Raw genomic sequence first — 23502 nt, 5'->3', positions numbered from 1 at the left:
ATTGGATGCCTTTCGAATATACTGTTGTATGTGACGTTATAACATCCTCATGGCTGATTGGTTTAATTTAAAACGACATTTTTGATTACTTTTTAGGGAACTATAATTTTGAATGTTTAACAATATGATATTCGGACAGATTTCTAATTGTTGTGTTATTGTGCGTATTATGTTCGAAAAAATTGTCAAAACTAAAAAAAGTGAAATTGAATCAAGAGAACTTTTACAATTTCATGATTTGATTTTTTTTTAAACAGTATTATAGATTTTTTGTTTACGATGTCTACTTATTTCTTTTATACACTGTTTTATTGTTTAATATCTGGTTGCATTATTTATCCGCCAGTGGAATTTGTTTCTACTGGTCTAACGATAAAGACTATATTTGCAAACTGGCTGGGTAGTGAAACTGAATCATTTATAAATTATCATATTAGAAGAAGTGTAATTACGTTATTCATACATTCTTTATTGCCATTTGGTAAACTTAATTTTCCTAACAGATATAAATGTAAAACAATCAATTTTATTTGTATTGTATTACCGTATCATAATGTAATTGCATAAATTTTGTTTTTAGGCTATATTTTAGGTTTGATATTATTTGGTCATGTTGATGCAGGAAATATACAATTGTTCTATCAAAGTCCTCTATGGTCAATTCTTGTTATTGTTACGATAGCAGGACCAGCATATATTTTATATACAATTCTTAAATGGTCAGAAAAAAATTGGAAGATGCATCCAATAGTACAAAATCTTTCAATTTATTGTGATGATAATACTAATTGGATGTCTGTTGCGTCTGAGATTGATACAGAATATAGAAGGTTGATAATTTTATATAATAATTTTTATACATTCATATAAATTTTATATATATTATATGATTGTGTTGCCCATAATATCTGAACTTGTTTCAGAATAGATAAAATTTTAATTGATACAAGTAGTGTAACTAGAGTCATTGTAACAGATAATTGGATAGTTAAAATAACCTCTTATAAACTGTTTATTGCACGGCAAAGTGAAACTGCTTTAATAATAAGCAAAAGTGATACTCATGCCATGTCTCATACAGCTAGGGGTGAAGTCCAGTTTATTAATATTGAGGTATCATTTATTTATTTTTTAAAGTATATATTAATTTTTATTGAATAAAAATAAAAATGATGATGCAGGTCAAACCTACTAGGATAGGAGCAGAAGCGTTTGATATAAGAATAAGTACATTTACTTTCAAGGATTTGCAAGACAAAGTACAACAACCAATAGTCATTTTACAAGATGTTACTTTTCATAAAACACTATTAGATAGATTTATTGATGTCTTCAAAGAACAAGCATTAGAAAATCCTTTTTATGAAACTGCACAGGTAATAAATATTTTATAATATATATCAAATATTTAATAACATATTCTATTTATTGTTATATTTTATAGGAATTAGAGAATTGTATTGGATGTATGCAAGTACGATCTAATGTAAAGTTAAATAAATGTTGTGGAAATATTACTGAAAGACCAAATTCTGACGAATGTACAATTTGTCATTGTCGACCAATGTGGTGTATTGAATGTATGGCAAAATGGTTAGCTCTTCTGTTTAATTTCTTATTGGAATGCATTTTTCTTTCTATGATCATCTTAATTTCTAATTTACAAATATTTGTATTAAATACAGGTTTGCATCAAGACAAGATGAGAATACACCAGAAATATGGTTATCTTCTAAATGTACTTGTCCTGTGTGCAGAGCAAAATTTTGTCTTTTAGATGTATGTCCTGTACAAACTGTAAATCAGTAACATATGGAGTATAATCATACTAATATATGTTAATATATTAGATTAATACTAAATTCTTTCTATACAGATATATTTTTAAAAATATTAAATTAAAAATTTATAATTTTTTATATGATAAAAATATATTTCTCTTATAAATAAGAACGTAAATAATAGCAACATGTATATATGCAATTTTGGATTTTCAGATTAGAAGAATACAAATTAATAAAACTATTTGTGTAACAACTCATATTTTAAATGAAGATATGTTATTATGTGATTTTTTTGTTTTTATTTATTCATAATACGTTGATAACAGTATACAGATTTTTTTCTTTCTCATAGATAAATATAATATCAAATTTTAGATACAATTTTGTATAACAACCATGTATTTATTGTATTTAAATTTAACTTAAAAGTAATTATATAACTAGATATTAACAAATAATACTAAAATAGTTAAAAAAATATACGCATTAAATATATTTATGCTACCATTAATCTTGGTGCAATATTCATAGCCATTAATTCTTGGAAAAGTAATTTTGCTGCATATGGTAATCTAACTTGTGAGATCTGTGTTTTGTTCTTACAACCTTTGCATTCGAATGTATTATTACGTAAGTTCGCTATCGCGATTAATCCACAAAAATTGCATATATGAATTCTGTATGGATCAGAAACCTCAAATAAACGCTCTCTCAAAAATTGAGCAGCACCATGTGAAATTTGACAATCACGTTCCATTTCACCAAAGCGCAATCCACCATCTCTATAAAATTAATACAATGTGATTATGTACTTTTTTTTTTTATAAAATGGTAAACATTTCTTTGATAAAATAATGCTATAGAAATTTGTAACTAAATTTACTAACCTTGCTCTACCTTCCATTGGTTGTCGAACTAAAATCTGTACAGGTCCTCTTGCTCTACTATGAATTTTATCATCCACCATGTGTTTTAAGCGTTGATAATAAGTTGGACCTAAGAAAACTTGAGCATTAATTTTACGCCCAGTATGTCCATTATACATAACTTCATTGCCTCTTAATTGATATCCATATTCTTGTAAAAGCGTCGAAATTTTCTGTACATTGACCGCATCGTTAAATGGAGTAGCATCACCAATTTCACCTATGTAAATGCAATAAAACAATATAAATTACATGAAATATTGTTACTATAAAAAATATTTTATTTTTTTTATAATCTTTTATGATAATGTATACCTTTATTTGCTGAAACTTTTCCTTGTATACATTCGATCAAGTGACCAATAGTCATACGAGATGGAATAGCATGAGGATTAATAATTATATCAGGTGTAAGTCCTTCACATGAAAATGGCATGTCTTCTTGTCTGTATTGGATACCACAAGTGCCCTTTTGTCCATGACGCGAAGCAAATTTATCACCAATTTGCGGTATGCGTACGCTACGAACTCTGATTTTACAAAATTTGTATCCTTCACTATTCAATGTTAGCATCACTTGATCTACAATTCCAGTTTCACTATTACGTAAGAAAGTAGATGCATCCCTTTTCGTAAACCGTTTAGTTGTACTGTCCAACTATAAATATTTATAATATATAATTAAATACAGGTGGAATATAATAATTTTACATTAAATAACTTCTAATATTTACCTCGTCATCTGTTTCTGGAAGAGTAATAGTTTTGCCTATCACAACATCATCACCTGATACACGAATACCAGGAGCAATAATTCCATCGTCGTCTAGTTTATCATATATCGCATTGCGCATTCCCTGACAAGTTTGTCGTGTAGGTTTTTCAAACTGTTCTTCCTGATCACCAATTCTTTTAGATTCAGAATCCTTGTAAGATCGGTAGAAAACAGATCTAAAGAAACCTCTCTCAACTGCACTAGCATTTAGAATAACACTATCTTCTTGATTATATCCAGTATAACATAAAATAGCAACTATACTATTAATCCCTGCAGGAAGCTCTCTGAATCTAAGATATTCCATAGATCTGGTGGTAACCAATGGTTTATGAGGATAATAAAGTACATGAGCTAATGTATCCATTCGCACATGGAAGTTTGTTATATAAACTCCCATAGCTTGTTTACCCATAGCACTCTATAATATATAAAAAAAGATAAATATCTTATATCTAAAATATAATTTAAATATTGTATAAAATTATAAAACTTACTTGATAAGTATTCCTAGGGCTCTGGTTGTGATCAGGAAATGGAATAATGGAAGCACAAACTCCTAGAATCATAGCAGGATGTATTTCACAATGTGTATAGGTTGTACAATAAGCATATTCCTTTTCTTGCCTAAGGTCTTCAGGTGACATGGCAATCATGACAGTCTCTTCTTCAAGTGTATCTATATATTCTACTACTCCACTGCCCACCAATTCTTGCCACCTACAAGAAATGATTACAATTAATAAAATTTATCAAAAAGTATAAAAGAGAAAAGTATATTTTTCCAAGTATACCCATCATTGTTATAATCTCTTTCCTTTAACATATCAATGTGTCTCTTTTTTAACAATAAGTTTTGTCCCTCTACAATCAACAGAGGCCTACTGATTCTTCCAGCATCTGTATATATTCTTATCTCACGATCTCTAATATCTCGGATCATTGATACCTCAGATACAATGATGTCCATTTGTCTTCTTAATTTACGCAAAGTAGCCATTAATTGATCTGGATCTCTGTGGATTCCAACCCAACAACCATTGACAAATATTTTTGTTGCATCAGCAATTGCACTTGGTGCTATTTCTTCTAAATTTTCCATAGACCATTCTTCCAGAAATTCTAATATCGGAGATGGTTGAGATCCAACGCTAATATATGCCATCAATGCCAAGTTTTTAACTAAACCGACAGCTGCACCTTCAGGAGTTTCTGCAGGACATAACATACCCCATAGTGTATTATGCAACTGACGTGGTTTTGCAAGTTTTCCATCCCTTCCAATAGGAGAATTTACTCTTCTTAAATGTGATAAAGTTGATGCAAAAGTTAATCTATTTAATACTTGTGAAACTCCTGCTCTTGCTTGATGAGCTTTTTTTTGATCTCCCCAATTACCAGTAGCCAGTGAATATCTCAGACCATCGGTAATTATTTTTGTTTTAATAGCAAGTTCAAGATTAAAATCTTTTCCACGATCTATAAATTTCTGTGCATATAGACGTACTTCTTTCATAAGATTTTTGAATAAACCTCTAAATAAAAATGCTAATAGTGGTCCAGCTAAATCTAATCTTTTATTGCCGTAATGATCTCGATCATCCAATTCTCTTCTTCCTAAAGATGCTGATAGTAACCTATGTACCATATAACCAAGGAAATAGGCTTTTTTTGTTTCACAAAAATCACTGATACCTACATGAGGTAACATTTCTTTTTGTAGAATTTCTCTAGCATATTTTATACGTTTTTCTTTTGTTACTCCAGGTCTAGCACCTCGTGTACCAATAAAATTTAAAGCTACGTTTTGTTCTTGTATAACAAAAGCTTCATCTAATGAAGGCTTTACCATCTCCATCATTTCAGGATCATCGAAGTCATAAATAATATGCTCCAGAATATCACGATCAGCTACAAACCCAAGTGCACGGAAAACTATCATAATAGGAATTTCTTGCTTAATATACGGTATAATAGCTATAATACGTTGCCCAATTGCTGATTTTTTAATACTCTATAAAAAATAATTATTGTTATTATTTCAAATTACATTATAATTACTTCATCTAAAATATCATTCTATATTACTACAATACATACAGCACCACTTTTTGCCATCATGTTAATCCATAATGTAGAGGTAGGACGTGAACTATGTTCCAAACAAGATCTAATCTCAGCTTTATATGCATATTTACCATCCTTCATACTAAACACATAAACTGTATTTGTTGCCATTTTTTCTTGTGCTATAAGTACCTTGATAAAAAGTACACAAAAATAATATGTTAATATAATAAATAAACTAGAATGATAAATATATTAAAAAGAGAAATATTTTCAAATACTTTTTCAGATCCATTAATAATAAAATAACCACCGGGATCCAAAGGACATTCATTTAATTCTGTTAAATCACGATCTGACAAACCAGCAAGGAGACAATATTTGGACCTTAACATAATTGGAATTTTTCCTATAAATGTTTTCTGATGCTGTGTTTCTGCAAATGCCATTTCCAGTTAGTTCTGTTATATTTGTTAGAAGTATAATCTAAAGATATTATTAAATATAATTACAAACCAATAGGATCTTCACCATCCTTTTCAATAGTTTTAGTGATATCAACATATAAAGGTGCTGAATAAGTTAAATTTCTAAGTCTGGCTTCATTTGGCATCATAGGTGATGGTGCACCATCTTTTTCCCAATGTGTAGGTTTGGATAAATAAATTTGTTCGAATTTCAATAAATGTCTGACAGGATTCTCTATTTCTCCAGAAGTATGCTGAGCTTCTGCTTGTAAATCAATTTGTGGAGAATCCTCTACGATTCGCTGAACGGACATTTCTATGAATTCATCAAAACTGTCAAGTTGTTGACGTACAAGACCTTTTTCATCGAAATAAGCATTAATAACAATCCAACATGCTTCTTGCCATAATTTCGAAGAAATTTCTTCAGCATCTTCATCATCATACTGATCTGTATAAATTATTTAAAATTATATATAAATTTATTGTAGATTAAAATTCTGGATTTTCATTTATTCAATGTTAATAATTATTAAAAATAATAAGAGATTGATAAAAAATTGAAATTACATTCTTTAAATTCTTGTACTCACCATCTTCGAGAGCATACATATTGTTTTTTAAAAAATGTATCAATGAGTTTGAAGAAAATAGTAAAAAATAATAAAACGATCAGAAACGAACACCAGACCGTCAATGAACATCACCGAATAACCAAATCGATCTAAATGATATGATGCGCAACATGCATAAATATATTAAATATTGTAGTTTAGGAAAGGCAAATTGAACTATACTAAACAGTGTGCCCAATAGATCAATGTAAAAAATTACAAGATCAAAAACTGAGAACGAAAATATCACTAATAAAATATTACTAAAATTTAGTGTGAATCTATTTCTTGAATCAATATGGCTATTATTTATAGTTCTTTAGATGCTTAACCAATCAAATATCCTAAATCAGTGATATGCAATCTATGCAACCAATATAATTACATTTTTTAGTTATGTAGGGAAATCTGTAAAATTGCTAGTAGTTTGTCTCGTATATTCACGCAAAGCAGTTTTGTAATGACTATTCATCTGTTTGTTATTTAACTAAACGTGACGATAATATTTGAATATAAATACAAAATTATACTTTTAATAAATGCATTGAATGATCTTAAATCTTACATTAAATCTACTTAGACTGTTTTGTTGTGTGATAAATTTTAAAACATTGAAGGTCATTATGTATTGATCATAATGATGCAACATTAGTGTGTTTTATTCGTTTTTTTTTTATTAGATTAGATAAACAGAGGAATTATATTTTTTTATTGAGTATAAATTTATCCTAAAATATAGAACTTATTTAGTGTTATGAAGTTTTTAAAAACCAATGTGTGTCTTGAAAAATAATTTTTTATATAAATTTTTTATATATAACTTGTTTTTTTTACAATATTTCAATGATAATAATATAGAAATACAACAATGAATTAAAGTAACTTTTTTCGTTGTACATAATATTCATTTAGAGATATTTAATAATGTCAATAAAGTATTTTCAAACCAAAATATTACAAAATAAATAAAGATAGTCATTAAGTTTTTAATACTATCCAATTTGGTAGATCTATAAAAAAGGATTAATTTATTGTAAATTACAGTTTTATTAAAAATAAATAGTAATGTGTATCATAAATAAATTCATAGTACTATGGAGAATATAAAAAATACCACAAGTTCGCTTTTAAAAATAATATCATTAAATGATTTGTCAAACATTGAAACAGACTTTACATTGAATAGTACATCTGAAACAGAAACAGAATTTTCACAGCAAAGTAATGATGTGCAACAATTATGGAGTTTACCTAAAACAACTGTGAATTCATTGGAAGATAAATCTTTAACATTTAACATATCAAGGAGTACTGTACATGTTTCTACAACAACCTTACAGTCTACTGATGAATTTGGACCACCAGAAGGGATAGAATATATTTTTGTACCACTTGGTGTTATGGTTTTCGTCATTGTATTATCTGCTGTGGTATGGACCATAATGTCATTCATTATTAACATATTTTTATCACATATACCATCTCTTTATTTTATTGCATTGGAATATAGTTTGATCTTTACCGCATTTTGTAAGCATATCAAAAAGTAGAAATAAGTATGTTATAAAGTATTACTTTTGTTATAAATAAGCATGTATTTCATATTTAAATATCATACATTTTATATATATAGACACACACTCTCAGATATACATTTTTTAACAAATTTCTCTCTTTTGAATATATACTTTAAACAATAGATGTAAATAATATGTATTTTATCCATGCGTATTTTTTTGATCTTTGTAATGTTAGAATTAAATGATGTTTCATACTTATCTTGGTATTTATTTTTTGTAACATCCCTATTCATTATATTTTTATTATAAAAGAAATATATAATTGAAGATTTATCTTATAAGTTAAATATAGTAGAAATGGAAAAAATTATAACATTTTTTTATATATGTACATATTTATTAATAATTCTAGAATGAATAGATAGATTAGAGAAAAATCATACCATAGAATATATCATACTTTTATCATTAACTATAATCATTATGAATCTTTTCATGTAGCAATGTGATATTGATATATCGCAAATAATATAAAATATATATTTGGAAACTACAATCTTTTTGAAGGTATTTATTATATCAAGAAAACGAAAGTTGGAGCGCTTAAGACATAGACTAATGCCAATGTACAATTTTGATCCTGGAGAAGAAGAGGAAGATGACTGGGAAACTGAACTATTGGATGAATGTTATAATAATCATCAAAGACGAGTGTGTATATATATAACAATGAGTGAATATTAAAGTACATTAAATATTAAAAGGACTAATTTTACAGCAAGGGTACCAATCCATGGACATAGATGATAATGCTGAACTTTTTGGTGATCATTGACAAGATATCAATTAGTATTTGACCAAATTTCATTTATCTTTTATGTATTAAGAATATAGTTCATTAAAATATGCTTGATATAACAGTATTAAATGATGTCAAAAAATGAAATGCAGATATATACAAAAATATTATATAACAGTTCATAAAATTTATAGTTTTTGTAATTAACTACATTTTTCTTGTATCTTCTAATGCAGCTTTTATAGAAAACAATGTATTAAAGTACAAAAACAGTATTTTAAACTTTTATCTATTTTATCATAGTAAAAATACAACGTAAAATTGTCTCTAACTCTAGTGCCTTTCGTTGTCTAAAAAAGCTTTATATTATTTTGAAATTTACTGATTGTTATTATCAATTACTCTTATTAACAAAGTACTGTGATTATTATCCATTGCGAATAACATTGTAACCATATATATAATTCACTCTCCTATTTTTCCTGATGTAACAATTATTACATAAATATATTCTCTGTAACATAACAAATTTATATTTATAAAACTTAATTTGTATCTGTTTGTTTAACAAATTATATGCATATAGCAATTTTTATACATCCAAAATTTTAACGATTATTGGGCATGCAAATCATTACTGAAATTTTATGTTATATGTTTATAATTAAAATACTAATTTTTTACATTATATAATTTGTAATTTTCAAAATTAATAGTATGTATGCAAAACGATTCATATAACTACAACTATTCACAAGAAATATTTTAAACGAAAAGAATAGGACCTGCAAATCAGAGCAAGAAAATATTTCATAAAATAAAAATCTAATTCAAAACCAAACATAAAGAAAAGAATTTAAGATGACATATATAAGATATTGTTACAAGTTTTAAAAATAAATTTTATAAAATAACAATAATGTAATTGCAAGTACTTGTAAATATATACTGTTCTGCATACAAAGTACTTTATTAAAATATTTTATCAATAATATTGAATTAGAAAGGGAATTAAAAATATCATTAATAAATTTCGTCAGTAAAAATGACTTAAAGATAAAAATAATAAGAGTATTTCATGAATTTATTTACTTTAATACAAATTTGACATTCACACATATGCTTGTTTCAAAAATGCTAATATTCCCTTGTTTGTGTTCTATCTCTTATAATGGTACATCATCTTGTGTTATAGAATTATAGCATAAGATATAGAAGTAGAGGAGGTAGTGGAAAAGTGATGCAAGACCATATAATATACCTTATAAAATACAAAAATTTTAAATGCATCTAGGAATTTTAAATTAATTTATGAAACATAGATATCTTGATGAAAACTTGACGCGATTAGAACTTACATTTTCTTGCAATTAAAGAACAATACATAATACAAAAAGTATTTTAGTGGACTAAAATTATTTCATATATTTTATACATTTACGATCACTTCTCCAAATGTGAAATATGCAAATATATAATATCCCAAATAATTTTCAATATACAAAATCTTTCTTTTTAGGAAATTATTTATCATTCTCACTAAATTTACTTTTTGATATTTTCATAATAATATAAAAAATAATTTTAACACAAAGATTGAATAATTAGCAAAAATGTTTTAGATAAAACAGATGATTTCATATTGTTCAATTTTCCTCTTCTTCTTCTTCCTCTTCCTGTTCATCTTCTTCTTCTCCAGTACTTTCAGGTTTCTCTTCTACTTTTTTTGGTCTACCACGTCCTCGACCTGAAGGAGCTATGCCTTTTGGAGGTCCTTGCTATAAATTTAAAATTGTTATTTTAATAAATATTTGATTGTTATAGAGTTTACCTAAAACAAAAGATTACAATTTATGTTTACATACTTTTTTCTTATGCGAACCTTTCGGTCGACCTCTACCCTTTTTAACAGGTCCTGGTGGGGCATCATCCTCATTATCAGATTTTGTTGCACGTACTGCATTATATTTTTCTGAAGTTGGTCTACCTCTCTTTTTTGGTTCTTTAACAGTATTCTTATCTGTTTTCGCTGGCCGACCTCTTTTTTTTTTCTGTTCTTCCACAACAGGTGAATTGTCGTCTGACATATTTAGCGATATTTGTCACTATAAAAACACAATCATACAGATTAATTAAAGAAAATATTGCTATCTATATTTGAGTTCAATATTTTTTTTTTTAATACAGTATTTATAAAGCTTTTATCAGCAATTGCATTTTTCTTATTTAAAAAAAAGATCAGAAATTATATAAAAATTTAGAAAGTACACTTATTGATTTTCAAAAGTCTGACAATACTATTAATTTTTCAGTATTATGTAATGTTGTAAATATAAATTCTTAAATTAAATAAGTAAATATCAATCTTCGGTTGCGAATTAGATATTTTGTGCACTTCCGAACGAAATTCTTTCAGCTATTGAAGGTAAAGTATTTATAAAGATTTTTAGTAAACATTTTAGTTTGATTATAAATTGAATTCATAACAAAATACAAAAAAAAAATATATAATTTAAAAAAATGAATTTGAAAAAGAAACAAGAATGTAATATATTGTTATTTTTCCAGATTTATATAGATCTCTTTCGCATGAAAATCTTGTCTGAAATTTCCGCGCCCGCCATTTTCAAAATCTTTGAATAAATGTATACTATTTATCCGTCACAATATTTTGTCTGAAATTTATCTTGGATACTAAAAATGTCTTGCATTACATATTCAACGATTTTTAAATAATTTTTGCAGGTAGAGAATGTCGATAGAGTTTCTATCAAAGTACATTCTAGTAAGCCTCGCCTTACTACTGGGGACGCCATGGCCGACAAATCATGGCATCACGCAAGAGTCGAGAACCTCGCATCCATCTACTGTCTCTTTTTTCCTCCCTCGTTTATTTCCACTCCCACCCTTCGTTTTTTTCTTTCGCATCGCAAAAAAGTGATTTTAATATACTTATAAGTAATAGCCCAAAAATTTTCGAAAAATAGACGAAAATCGTTTTCGATTTCATCAAGGTATAACAAAAATGGATAGGTTTAGCGGCGCAAATAATCCGTTAATGATCACGTCATAGAACGAAGCGGACTCACCTCGGAATTTGCGTAGTGTGGCGGACAGACAAAGGCGATTGCCGGTGCGCGCGTCGTGATATGCCGGTTACGAGAGACACCGTGCGTTTCTACGCTATGCACTGAAGATACACGGTCTTTCACGTTAAGTCGGCAAGAAGCTTGACTCTTTACGCTCTTCTCTTTTTCTCTTCCTCTTATTCCCGCTCTCTCTCTTTTCCCTTTCTTTCACCCTTCCCTCTTTTTCTTTCACTCTTCTCTTTCAGTTTTTCATTTTTTGATAATAGCGCATCGTTTTCTTCTTCAGGCTATGCTTTGTATACGTATTACAGAAAGCGACTCGTATACAACTCCCTGCACGAATAGCGAGATGCGACTGATCCAACCGAAGCGATGCATCGCGCTCCGATTCGCTATACGTCTATGAAGCTTTCCCCCTCTAACATGACGCGCTAACAGATTCCCGCCAAAAAATTGCAATCCACTGTAAAATTAACGTTTGACAATGTAGAAATTTATATTTATCTTTGATACTGTTCTGTAAATAAACGAATCATTTTTTTACAAATAATAAAACCGGAGCCTATAACAAATACATTTGATACAGAATACAATCGCGATTAAACAAATATGGTGTAAGGTTAACGATTTTGCCTAACAGTAACCATATCACAATGGCGAGCGTCCACATTGATTTCACATTTCTTAGTTGAATTATTAATAACTGCATATTATTTTTCCTATTTTTTATTAATTTATTGTATCTACTCGGCAATAATAAATTATTTTTCGGATTATAAATATGTTATATAAATAAGTAAATCTGAATAAATAATTTCTTTTATTGCTATATAATTAGTCGAATGCAATGTATTCAAATGATTTATTCGTACATTGTTTTATTTTTGCAATTAAATATCTTACATACAAAAAATTTATTTTATACAAATAATCTGTCGGACCTTCAATCTGTCTTGAATATTAAAATATTAGTATAAATAAAAATAAAAATGTTATAAGTTTAATCCAATTTATCGTACACACATGATATAAACATATATTTATAACAGATGTATGATGTATATATACATAAATTAAAGCATTTCAATAATTATGATATAGTAAGCTCGAATCACATATTAGTATAATATGGCTATTCTTTCTGCGTCTTTGCAGCAACGGTTCTTTTTACAAGCTAAAATTGGTTGAGATCATAACCAATACAAATCGAATAGTTTTCTGATTAATTCATTGAAAGAATTAGCCATTAAAGATAAATTGTCGTTATAGCTTGGCCTTACCTTTACATTTTAGATTATTCTACAACAGCGACCTCACTTTCCACAGAAATACCTTTCGTCGGTATATGTTTAAGAGATGATTATCGAAAAATTTTGTAATTGTCCAATATTTTACAGTACTATTTTATGTGATATGAGGAAAAAATATATCAAAAAAAAGATAACAACGGTCAGTAATTATGTATGCTTATACATAAATATATAAAATCTTCAAAATTTAAATATCTAATTTAATATTAAATTCTACAATATTTTTGTGTTCAATAAATAATTGTATTAAAAGTAATTATATAGTTAAAGATAATTACAAACCAATTAAAAATGTTAACGACATATTTTGTTGAAATTGTTAGCGCCAGATGTCGCTTCACAAACAATTTTCTCTAATTGATTCTTTAAGCCATGATATATGTTAAATTAGTAAGATCGAATTTGTATGTGTTGTTACATCTTTTGATCGTAAGAATTGTGAAAATTATTGTTAAAATATGGCCAACGCTGTTGCTAATGTACCTGTATCAAAAATCTTAAAAGACAAAAGTGCCTGTGAAGATGAACCAAGGAAAAAGAGCCGAGAAGATTGGAGAAAAGCAAAAGAATTAGAAGAGGCAAGAAAAGCAGGTACAGCACCTGCAGCTGTCGATGAAGAAGGAAAAGATATTAATCCTCATATTCCTCAATATATTAGTGCAACACCATGGTATTTTGGAGCACAGGTATTTAATATTTTTTAATTCCACTGTGTTATTGTATTATCCATTATTGTTTGATATCATATGATTACTACAATAATAGTTCTTAGGGTCCAACATTAAAACATCAAAGACCTCAACCTGAGAAACGAAAATACTTTAGTGGAATAGATGAATGGTATAAACGTGGTGTAGATACATCTAAAATTGCAACAAAATATCGTAAAGGTGCTTGTGAAAATTGTGGTGCTATGACGCATAAGAAGAAGGAATGTATGGAAAGGCCCCGTAAAATAGGAGCGAAGTTTACAAATACAAATATTGCACCGGATGAATTCGCACAACCTGAACTATGCGTTGATTATGATGGAAAAAGAGATAGGTACATAATATCATGTTTTATAATTAACTTTTTCCTTGCTATAGTCACTCAAAATTAAATACTTGCTGTATATTGAAAGTGATTGCAGTCTCCTATTAAAATTCTATTTGAATTAAAAACTCTAGAACAACATAATATATCTTGACATTTTGGTGCCAACCAATGCTTTTCTGACCTATATTCAGTTATAAATCGATTTATTTTAATTTCATATAACTTGAATAAAAAATTAATAATTTGCTTAATACAAGAAAGTATCAAATGTTACAGTGTACGGTAAAATTTATACTTATGATTCAACCGTCTTATACAGCAGCAGTATATTGGTAGTCAATTCTGCCATAGTAGGAAAGTTAAACTATTTCATTTGTGTAGATTTATGTGCTTATCAATTTAAAATGTATTTTATTTATGTATTAAAGAATCTAATTGTTTATGTAGGTGGGCTGGTTATGACTTGTCTGAGCATAAAGCTATTGTTGAAGAATATCAAAAAATTGAAGAAGCTAAAAGACAAATGCGCGCAGAGAAACTCAATGCTGAAGAAAACGATGAACAAGATTCAGACAAAGATGAAGACAAATATGTGGATGAAGTTGATATGCCTGGAACTAAAGTTGATTCTAAACAACGTATTACTGTTCGAAATCTAAGAATTAGAGAAGATACAGCCAAATATTTGCGTAATTTGGATCTCCAATCTGCATATTATGATCCTAAAACTAGGTCTATGCGTGATAATCCTTATGCAGGCACAGATAGAGAGTATGTTTTATATTCCTACTGTTTATTATATGTTTTATATATAAATTTTCTTCTATTACATATAATATATTTATTTATCCATGATGAATATTTTGTTTTTGCAGAGTGGATTATAAAGGAGGAAATTTTGTACGTTTCTCAGGAGATACACAGCAACATGCAAATGCTCAATTATTTGCTTGGGAAGCACATGAGAAAGGAGTTGATGTACATTTACTTGCTGAACCTACAAAATTAGAATTATTAAAACAAGAATATGATAAGAAGAGAGATGAATTGAAAGATAAGGCACGAGAGAGTATTATCAAACGATATGGTGGTGAAGAACATCTTCAAGCACCACCACCTTCACTGTTATTAGCCCAAACAGAACATTATCAAGAATATTCTAGATATGGAAAGATGTAATGAGTTAATAATGTAAATAAAAAAACTGAATATAATTAACTTGTCTTCTGGAATAATTATATAAAGTTAAATTAATTAAGTTAGTTAATATTATCGTAGTTAATAATATATAATCAACATGTATCTTACAATATATATAGAATCAATGCAAATTATTACAAATCTGTAACTTTAATGGCAAGAACTTCTTTATTATGTAAAGTATAAATAAACATACATTTTACATATAAATATCAATTTCCAAATAAATTATATTCTTAAAAATATATAAAATAAATATATTTTCTCTAAGATCATATTTATTTTCATAAAAAATTTAGTATCATAATTAATTGAAATTTTAATAAACCGATATTAATTTAACCATACATAAATAATTAAAATAGTTATAGAAACGTGATGATTAAGAAAATTCTTAACGAGAATAAACAATAGATCTATGAATCTATTTTACCCATTGAAATTATCGACTGAGTAACAAAGTTCTTCCATCTTTCGTAATTTTTCATTGGTTCACAATAAAATTACTAAATGAAATTTCTTTTATAAAAAACTAAGCAAATTGAGAAAGAACTATAAAGCATCGGAAGAAACGGAAGTGTTATCTTATTCTAATTCATATTAACTGAGCAACGAACGTAGACGCGATAAACTTATCTCAGAAGAATCACAGTATAGATATATACATATATACATATATATATAATGCGTATTCATAATGTTCTCTTGAACAAATTATGGCGTTGTCTCTTATCAGGGGTAAGGGTCTACGGTACACAAAGACGCAGTTACTGTTTTTCAAAACTTATTCAACAATGAAGGTGATTATAAAAGTCATTTCTGTTGTTAAAAAAATGTTTTACAATTATTTTAAGAAATTGTCTAGCTAGTGTTTTTTGCGTGCTAGTTCATTGAAGCATAGATTGTTAAAGCAGAACATGCTTATTTTATCTACACGTTTTTATTTATTAGCATAATTATAAAATTAATTATATTACAAATAAGAAAGTAATAGCATATTATTTATCTCTTAAATAAGGTATATTTAAGTGGCATAAAAATTTCTTATCTTTATCAAAATTCAAATAATTATGTTGATTTAGCTATGAAACTTAATTACATAAACGATTTTATGTATTTATATAATTGTAATGTTTTATTTTTCTATAGAAAGGTTTGGTGCTTGGAGTATACGAGGCAGATGATGAAAGTTTTACACTAACTCCTGCAGCAGCTAAATACAATGAACGAGTTCAGGGGAAACTACTAAAACATATTTGCTTGTAAGTTTAAAATTTTTTATTGTGCCTTATATTTTTAATAACATATATGTCAATTATTTTTAATATAATAATTCATTCAATTAATTTATTTTATTGATTCATTTATTTTCTTTGTAGTATATTTAAAAATGTACGTATCCTTTTTTATACATATGGTTATCTAATTCTACGATATATGCTTTCTTTTAACATTAAACTGCTTCATTAATTTGTTTCTTATAGTTTTTTCTTTTTTATATATATATAAATGAAAATATATGTTGTTTTATAAGGTACACTAAGTATTCTACTATGAGAAAACAATGAATATAAACCATTTTCTACAGATTGTATAATCTTGCATCTGATCTTTCACTTATATATATTTGATATATTTAGTATAAATATATTTACATATATTCTTCACATTTCCAGCCTGAAACAATTGTTATAATGCTGCTCGAGCTGTATTCTTAAGATATAAAAATTCTTTCCTTCTTTTGTATGACAAATTTTATAAAAAGTATTTTTTTAATACAACTTTCAATATAGAGTAAATTATTTTTATTTTTAGAGCTCAATAGCATTATTTTGATTGTTTCAGGAAAGACTAGGCTGAGCAATGATGCAAGAGTAATGTCGTCTAATGGGGATGGTAATTTAGGAAGTGATAGTGGGGCAGGAAGCAGTAGAGGTATAGGGGAATCTAGTAGAAATGCGAAGCATCACTTCCATTCCAGCAATATTTTACTTGGAATTGGCAGTTCGCTCGAAGACAGAAATAATGATTATCAATGCCCAATTTGTTTCGAATTAATTGATGAAGCACATATCACTCGTTGTGGTCACACTTTCTGTTATCATTGCATTGTGAAGTCCTTAGAAGCTAATAGCAGATGTCCCAAATGTAGTCTTGCTTTAAGTCAGCAGGATATCTTTCCTAATTTTTTATTAAATGAATTAGTAACAAAATATAAAGCGAGAATCAAGGGCCTTTCAGAATTAGGCTCTTCGTATGTAGGAGATGGAAAAAATAGAGTTGTAGGAACAGAATTATCTGTACTTTCGCGTGATGGTTTAAGAGATATAGTTGCTGTAGAAAGTGCTCATTTAACTTTGCCTGATGTAAATGTAATGTTAGAAGTATTGACACAAAGAAAGCATTTACTTGAAGCTGAAACATGTGCTATACAAAATAAACTTCTACATGAATTTTTAAGACATTTATTACAACAAAAAGAAGAGCAAAGAAATCAGTTACAAAAAGAGATGGCTTTAATTAAACGAGATATGGAAGAAGTTGAAAATATTCTAAGAGATGTTCAAAATAAATGTCCACGTGTAGAAGATTTGAAAAAATCAAGTGAAAATGATACAGCACAAGTATCTGCTATCAGACGGGAAATGATTGGTCTTATAGATATAATTGATTCAAATATGGTAAAACCTAATGAAAGAGTAGTGGGAAATGAAACATTCGCAAACCCGTCTGGTAATCAAAAACAAATTGAATATGGAAGTAGTTCAACCTTAGCTATTCGTAGAAAAAGAATGCACGGCCATTTTGATGATTTTGTACAATGTTACTTTCATTTACGAGCTAAGGAACTATTACTTGGACATAAACCTCAAAGTCAAACAGATGTAAGTCATAGTACAAGTTCTGGCCTTGATATTTTTCGGGAAAATCTGGTAAAATTTTCCAGATATAATACATTACGACCATTAGCTACATTAAATTATTCTTCTGATATTTTTAACAATTCTACAATTGTTTCAAGCATAGAATTTGATAAGGATAATGAATTCTTTGCGATAGCTGGTGTCACTAAACGAATTAAAGTATTTGATTATGGAGCTGTAATACATGATACAGTTGACATTCATTATCCTAGTATAGAAATGGTTTCTAGTTCTAAAATTTCATGTGTTTCATGGAATTCTTTTCATAAAGGAATGTTAGCCTCATCAGACTATGAAGGAACTGTAACAGTGTGGGATGCTGCAACAGGTCATAGAACTAAAACTTTTCAAGAGCATGAAAAAAGATGCTGGTCTGTAGATTTTAATGATGTTGATACTAGACTTATAGCATCTGGATCAGATGATGCAAGAGTTAAATTATGGTCTTTGAATACAGATCATTCTGTTGCATCATTAGAAGCGAAAGCTAATGTTTGTTGTGTAAAATTTAATCCTTGTAGTTCGTGTCACTTAGCATTTGGATCTGCTGATCATTGTGTTCATTACTACGATTTACGTAATATGAAAGAAGCTTTGCGCATTTTCAAGGGACATCGTAAAGCTGTATCTTATGTTAAATTTATTAATAAGGAAGAGATTGTATCAGCAAGTACTGATTCACAACTCAAAATGTGGAATATCAATAATCCCCACTGCCTAAGATCTTTTATTGGACATGTTAATGAAAAAAACTTTGTGGGGCTTGCCACAGATGGTGATTATGTAGCTTGTGGTTCAGAGAACAATGCACTTTATGTGTATTATAAAGGACTAACAAAACAATTATTCTCATATAAGTTTGATGCTGTGCGTAGTATATTAGAAATTCAAAATCGAAAAGAAGAAGATTTGAATGAATTTGTCTCTGCAGTTTGTTGGAGACAAATGTCCAATGTTGTAGTAGCTGCAAATTCTCAAGGAATTATCAAAATATTAGAATTTGTTTGATTTTAATTAGTACATTAATGTGGAAGTTATGCAATAAGATTAATAAAAATGTTCAGAATTTGTGCTGATGTATTTTCGATATGACCTAATTTATGCTCACATATAAACAACGAGGCAGGAAAATTATTCTAAATATTATAACTTACTACAGGTTGAAAGAAAGCTTCCTATTATAAAAATTTTTATTATTAAAGGCTATCTAGTTCAGAGAGGTATGTTTTGAATATTGACAGCACAAATACTTTTTTCTATTTTATGATCAAATTGAAAATATGGGTAATGTTACTTACAATATTTACATCTGGATATAATACCCTTAGGTATAATTGAAAATATAGACTGAATGTTAACCATAAATGGTTGCTAGGAATGTGCTAGTAATGTGTTTTGGTGTATACTAAGTTATAACTTTTAAATATCTTTCTTATAATGTCACATTAAATTGTTAATGTAACTTACACATGCTTCTTACACATTGAATTTAAAAAAACTTTTTTCTTGGCAATTGTTATGGAATCAACATTGATTTAAGTATTTCTGTATCTCTAACAAAAGTATTATAAAATTTCTGTGACTGAAAATCATAATTACAAATATAACTTAGAGGCATAATGCCCATGTGAAAATCATGTTGGCATGTATACAGAGTGAGTACCTAGAAAATTAAGTTTATCAAATGATTCTATTTAAAATCTTAATGTGCAGTTCATAAAAAAAGTAATTGATGCATTTAATGTCAATATACATTTGATGTTAATATACATTATGCATAGTACATAAATATATACTATTAATATCAATTATCTAATATACTAAAGTAGCCTAATTTAAATAATAAACTAAATAACTGGAATATATAAATTTTTATGAGCAAATAAATATAAAAGTATAAAAATATAATTTGTGCCAAATTTTATCATAAGACAAAGAGAAATGATTTGCACAAATTCCTTGAAGTACATTTTACATTTAAGGAATAGCTTTTTTAGTATACTTTAATAAAAGTAATTAGGCTATATTATTCTCATATTAAGTTCCTATTTAATTCTGGATTATCATATATTTTGTTTAAAATAAATATGAGATTTCCTATATATCAGATTGTCTTTGCAAGAAATTATATATTATGAAAAATTTTAACATTTTTTCTAGATTCACTTTAAAAATATTTCAAATGAAATTCCCTGACAAAATCATTATATGTATTACTAGATGTATATAAAAACATATATATAAACTATATATATGAATGTTTACTATAAAGTATAATCTGTCATTAAATCATGTTGTGTATCATTAAGAACAGGTTCTTAAATAGGTCTAAAATGAAAGTCGTATACAAAAAGCATAAACAGCCAATTGTGATGTCTAGTTTCAACGTTTTTATTTTAATGCAGATTAAAATATTTTATTGAAACGATATTGTTGTAAATCACTATATAGTTTAATCTTGAAGGCATAATTATAAATGTGGTTATATGTAGAGTAATGATAAAAACTTATATTCTAAGGCATATAATGTAAAAAATAGTATATTTTTAGAATATATTTTAAAATTGCAAATAATATAGCATATGACTCATGTCAAAAATGCCTAGATTTTATTGTAATTAATAAAGATATAAATTCTGTGTGTGTCTCAATTGATCTGTAATATAATTTACTTAATGCATGTGCTCATCATCCTTATCTACCATTTCATTGTTAGAATATGTATAAATATTAATAGTGAATAATTGCTTATACTGCTACAGAGCAGGTCCAAAGATTCCAAAAGGTCATGCTAGAGTGTTTTGGGGTTTGGACGAAACGGATTATACTGGTGTTGCAGTAGTTGGCTTGGGAAAATCAAATCTTGGTATCAATGTATTAGAAGAAATTCATGAAGGAAAAGAAAGTGTACGTGCAGCTGCAGCAGGTATGATTTGAAATTTTTTTATGTTCATGATATTATTTATCGTATTTTTTATAAATTAAATATCTGGAATGTAGATTATTTCATACATATAAAAGTTATTATTTTCTGTAGCTGGCTGTCGTGCGTTAAATGCTCTTGAAATAAAAGATATAAAACTAGAACCATTAGGAGATGCAGAAGCAGCAGCAGAAGGAGCTGGTCTTTGTACATGGTATTATCAAGGATTAAAAAATAAACAAAAACGTGAAACATTACCACAAGTTTCTCTTTTTGGCGAAGAAGGCCAGTGAGTGAATCATCTTAACAAAATTAATTTACAAGTTATGCATAATAATATAAATTGATAACATTTGTACATATGAATGACAGAAATGAGTGGCAGAAAGGAATTATTAAGGCTTCAGCACAAAACTGGGCACGAAAACTTGCTGATACACCAGCTAATTTAATGACACCTACAATATTTGCAAATGAAGTCTTTTCGACTCTAAACACATTAAAAATCAGTGTGAAGATTCATGACAAAGAATGGGCAAAACAAAAAAAGATGGGCTCTTTCTTAAGTGTATCACGTGGTAGTTGTGAGCCACCTAAATTTCTCGAAATTAATTACAAAGGTACTGATAGTAATGAGGCTCCAATAGCGTTTGTAGGTAAAGGTGTTACTTTTGATGCTGGTGGAATTAGCATAAAGGTAAGTTATTTAAATATGCTAAAACTATAAAAAATGAAAAAATATTAAAAAATAGTATTCTTCAGCCTTCTTCTGATATGGATGAAATGCGCGCGGATATGAGTGGAGCAGCATGTGTAGCAGCATCTATAAAAGCAGCTGCAGAGCTGAAATTAAAAGTAAACATTATTGGTTTAGTTCCACTTACGGAAAATTTACCATCTGGATCCGCAACAAAACCTGGCGATCTTGTTGTCGCAATGAATGGAAAAAGCATTATAGTAGACAATACGGACGCGGAAGGGAGACTTATACTTGCAGATGCTCTTTGTTATGCTCATGAATTCAAGCCGAAGTAATTCTAATACTTAGCTTAAATTGCATTTGTATTATTGCGTATATTAATTATTAATAAATAAATTTATTATAGATTTATTTTGGATATTGCAACATTAACAGGAGCTATGAGAATCACGCTAGCTGGTGCAGCTACAGGTGTATTTAGTAATAATGCTGAACTTTTTGAAACTTTAAAACAAGCTGGCATGTTTTCTGGTGATAGGATGTGGAGATTTCCACTGTGGCAATGTTATACAGATGAAGTAACAAGTAAGAAATCTGATATTAAAAGATTTATTTAGCATCTATAATAGAAACTGAATATTTTATTCTGCTGAATTCTTTATTTACTTAACACTTTTCAGAAAAAGTTAAAGCAGCAGACGTTAATAATGTTGCAAAATGTAAAGGTGGCGGATCCTGTACTGCCGCAGCTTTCTTACGTGAATTTGCAGGAAATGATGTTCCATGGATGCATTTAGATATTGCAGGAGTAATGGGTCCTGGAAATGATGAGTTACCATATATACCGGCAGGAATGACAGGGCGTCCTACTCGTACCCTTATTCAATTTTTACAATTGATTTCTTGCACTTCCTAATTTAAATTACAATTGCAAGATTATCTTTTCTATATATTGTATACTCGTGCATATACATACATAAAAGATATAATATAAAAATAATCCAATATAATATGTACATTAAAAATGAAACTGAGTGAGGTCTATTAACATGTATAAAATTGACAATCACAATTTTATATCTTATTGTTAATGATTGAATACCTATGAAAGTTGTATTTATATCATTTTATAAGATGAATGCATTTACAGTACAATTATAGATTTTTAACATCATTGCATGTTCAATTTTTTTTATTTGAAATAGCATTTTTTTTTTAATCAAACAGATTTTTAAATAAAAATCGTATACTATTTTTAGTACATTTTTTAACTAAATAATGGACTTTGTAAGAAATCAATAAGATAATGTAATATACTTGTGTGCATAATAAAACAATAACTACTTGTTCATAATAATGTAACCAG

General features: G+C 28.0%; 7 protein-coding genes across 9 annotated transcripts; 5 read left to right on the top strand and 2 right to left on the bottom strand.

Annotated features, from left to right (window-relative positions):
- The first annotated feature begins 130 nt into the window (after positions 1-130).
- On the top strand, positions 131-2076 carry LOC118444774 (E3 ubiquitin-protein ligase TM129). Of its 2 annotated transcripts, none has more exons than XM_035873379.2 (6): positions 131-511; positions 581-830; positions 924-1113; positions 1182-1376; positions 1445-1593; positions 1686-2076. In XM_035873379.2, exons 1-6 carry the CDS (start codon positions 280-282, stop codon positions 1807-1809), a joined length of 1140 nt encoding a protein of 379 aa, XP_035729272.1. In that variant the 5' UTR covers positions 131-279; the 3' UTR covers positions 1810-2076. The 2 variants fall into 2 exon arrangements, with proteins under 2 accessions (XP_035729272.1, XP_035729282.1); XM_035873389.2 differs by having other exon boundaries at positions 132-481.
- Positions 2077-2135: 59 nt separating this feature from the next.
- Positions 2136-6812, bottom strand: RpII140 (RNA polymerase II subunit RpII140). The gene is made up of 10 exons (XM_035872514.2): positions 6613-6812; positions 6069-6470; positions 5834-5988; positions 5586-5744; positions 4280-5499; positions 3983-4205; positions 3445-3906; positions 3026-3368; positions 2672-2930; positions 2136-2566 (listed from the first exon to the last, which is right to left on the bottom strand). Exons 1-10 carry the CDS (start codon positions 6629-6631, stop codon positions 2281-2283), a joined length of 3528 nt encoding a protein of 1175 aa, XP_035728407.1. The 5' UTR covers positions 6632-6812; the 3' UTR covers positions 2136-2280.
- A 246-nt stretch (positions 6813-7058) lies between these two features.
- On the top strand, positions 7059-9459 carry LOC118444952 (uncharacterized protein C3orf18). Its single transcript, XM_035873783.2, is given in 4 exon segments — positions 7059-7723; positions 7726-8063; positions 8721-8864; positions 8932-9459. Coding segments are annotated over 4 exon segments (564 nt in total). The 5' UTR covers positions 7059-7698; the 3' UTR covers positions 8989-9459.
- Positions 9460-9975: 516 nt separating this feature from the next.
- On the bottom strand, positions 9976-12405 carry D1 (D1 chromosomal protein). Of its 2 annotated transcripts, XM_035873851.2 has the most exons (3): positions 12042-12405; positions 10818-11057; positions 10001-10730 (listed from the first exon to the last, which is right to left on the bottom strand). In XM_035873851.2, exons 2-3 carry the CDS (start codon positions 11037-11039, stop codon positions 10599-10601), a joined length of 354 nt encoding a protein of 117 aa, XP_035729744.1. In that variant the 5' UTR covers positions 11040-11057; positions 12042-12405; the 3' UTR covers positions 10001-10598. The 2 variants fall into 2 exon arrangements, with proteins under 2 accessions (XP_085511584.1, XP_035729744.1); XM_085655458.1 differs by lacking the exon at positions 12042-12405 and having other exon boundaries at positions 9976-10730; positions 10818-11053.
- A 1303-nt stretch (positions 12406-13708) lies between these two features.
- On the top strand, positions 13709-15740 carry Slu7 (Pre-mRNA-splicing factor Slu7). The gene is made up of 4 exons (XM_035873416.2): positions 13709-14037; positions 14124-14395; positions 14837-15160; positions 15265-15740. Exons 1-4 carry the CDS (start codon positions 13810-13812, stop codon positions 15566-15568), a joined length of 1128 nt encoding a protein of 375 aa, XP_035729309.1. The 5' UTR covers positions 13709-13809; the 3' UTR covers positions 15569-15740.
- Positions 15741-16115: 375 nt separating this feature from the next.
- On the top strand, positions 16116-23426 carry LOC118444475 (cytosol aminopeptidase-like). Its single transcript, XM_035872785.2, has 8 exons — positions 16116-16389; positions 16739-16851; positions 21276-21439; positions 21551-21725; positions 21809-22133; positions 22199-22467; positions 22543-22721; positions 22817-23426. The coding sequence occupies exons 1-8, from the start codon at positions 16306-16308 to the stop codon at positions 23050-23052; spliced, it is 1545 nt and encodes a 514-aa protein (XP_035728678.1). The 5' UTR covers positions 16116-16305; the 3' UTR covers positions 23053-23426.
- LOC146873213 (E3 ubiquitin-protein ligase COP1-like) lies at positions 16739-21332 on the top strand. The gene is made up of 2 exons (XM_035872776.2): positions 16739-16851; positions 17435-21332. Exon 2 carries the CDS (start codon positions 17467-17469, stop codon positions 19519-19521), a length of 2055 nt encoding a protein of 684 aa, XP_035728669.1. The 5' UTR covers positions 16739-16851; positions 17435-17466; the 3' UTR covers positions 19522-21332.
- Positions 23427-23502: the final 76 nt, after the last annotated feature.

Source organism: Vespa mandarinia, chromosome 2, assembly GCF_050613455.1.
Source record: "Vespa mandarinia isolate Hongniang chromosome 2, ASM5061345v1, whole genome shotgun sequence".
NCBI classification, from domain to species: domain Eukaryota; kingdom Metazoa; phylum Arthropoda; class Insecta; order Hymenoptera; family Vespidae; genus Vespa; species Vespa mandarinia.
The sequence above is the reverse complement of the archived record's forward strand: the minus strand, read 5'-3'. Positions and strand labels throughout refer to the sequence as shown.

What these genes read in the sequence shown, in the direction of transcription:
- LOC118444774 (XM_035873379.2), top strand. Translation starts at nt 280, where the DNA reads ATGTCTACTTATTTCTTTTATACACTGTTTTATTGTTTAATATCTGGT. An exon ending in TCCAGTTTATTAATATTGAG is followed by an intron (nt 1,114 to 1,181) that starts GTATCATTTATT and finishes ATGATGATGCAG; the next exon opens with GTCAAACCTACTAGGATAGG. An exon ending in ATTGAATGTATGGCAAAATG is followed by an intron (nt 1,594 to 1,685) that starts GTTAGCTCTTCT and finishes TATTAAATACAG; the next exon opens with GTTTGCATCAAGACAAGATG.
- RpII140 (XM_035872514.2), bottom strand. An exon ending in TTATTAATGGATCTGAAAAA is followed by an intron (nt 5,745 to 5,833) that starts GTATTTGAAAAT and finishes CTTTTTATCAAG; the next exon opens with GTACTTATAGCACAAGAAAA. An exon ending in GCCCTAGGAATACTTATCAA is followed by an intron (nt 3,907 to 3,982) that starts GTAAGTTTTATA and finishes TATATATTATAG; the next exon opens with AGTGCTATGGGTAAACAAGC.
- D1 (XM_035873851.2), bottom strand. Translation starts at nt 11,039, where the DNA reads ATGTCAGACGACAATTCACCTGTTGTGGAAGAACAGAAAAAAAAAAGA. An exon ending in AAGGTTCGCATAAGAAAAAA is followed by an intron (nt 10,731 to 10,817) that starts GTATGTAAACAT and finishes TTAAATTTATAG; the next exon opens with CAAGGACCTCCAAAAGGCAT.
- Slu7 (XM_035873416.2), top strand. Translation starts at nt 13,810, where the DNA reads ATGGCCAACGCTGTTGCTAATGTACCTGTATCAAAAATCTTAAAAGAC. An exon ending in TATGATGGAAAAAGAGATAG is followed by an intron (nt 14,396 to 14,836) that starts GTACATAATATC and finishes TTGTTTATGTAG; the next exon opens with GTGGGCTGGTTATGACTTGT. An exon ending in TATGCAGGCACAGATAGAGA is followed by an intron (nt 15,161 to 15,264) that starts GTATGTTTTATA and finishes TTGTTTTTGCAG; the next exon opens with AGTGGATTATAAAGGAGGAA.
- LOC118444475 (XM_035872785.2), top strand. Translation starts at nt 16,306, where the DNA reads ATGGCGTTGTCTCTTATCAGGGGTAAGGGTCTACGGTACACAAAGACG. An exon ending in CTACTAAAACATATTTGCTT is followed by an intron (nt 16,852 to 21,275) that starts GTAAGTTTAAAA and finishes ATACTGCTACAG; the next exon opens with AGCAGGTCCAAAGATTCCAA. An exon ending in CTGGTGGAATTAGCATAAAG is followed by an intron (nt 22,134 to 22,198) that starts GTAAGTTATTTA and finishes AGTATTCTTCAG; the next exon opens with CCTTCTTCTGATATGGATGA.
- LOC146873213 (XM_035872776.2), top strand. Translation starts at nt 17,467, where the DNA reads ATGTCGTCTAATGGGGATGGTAATTTAGGAAGTGATAGTGGGGCAGGA.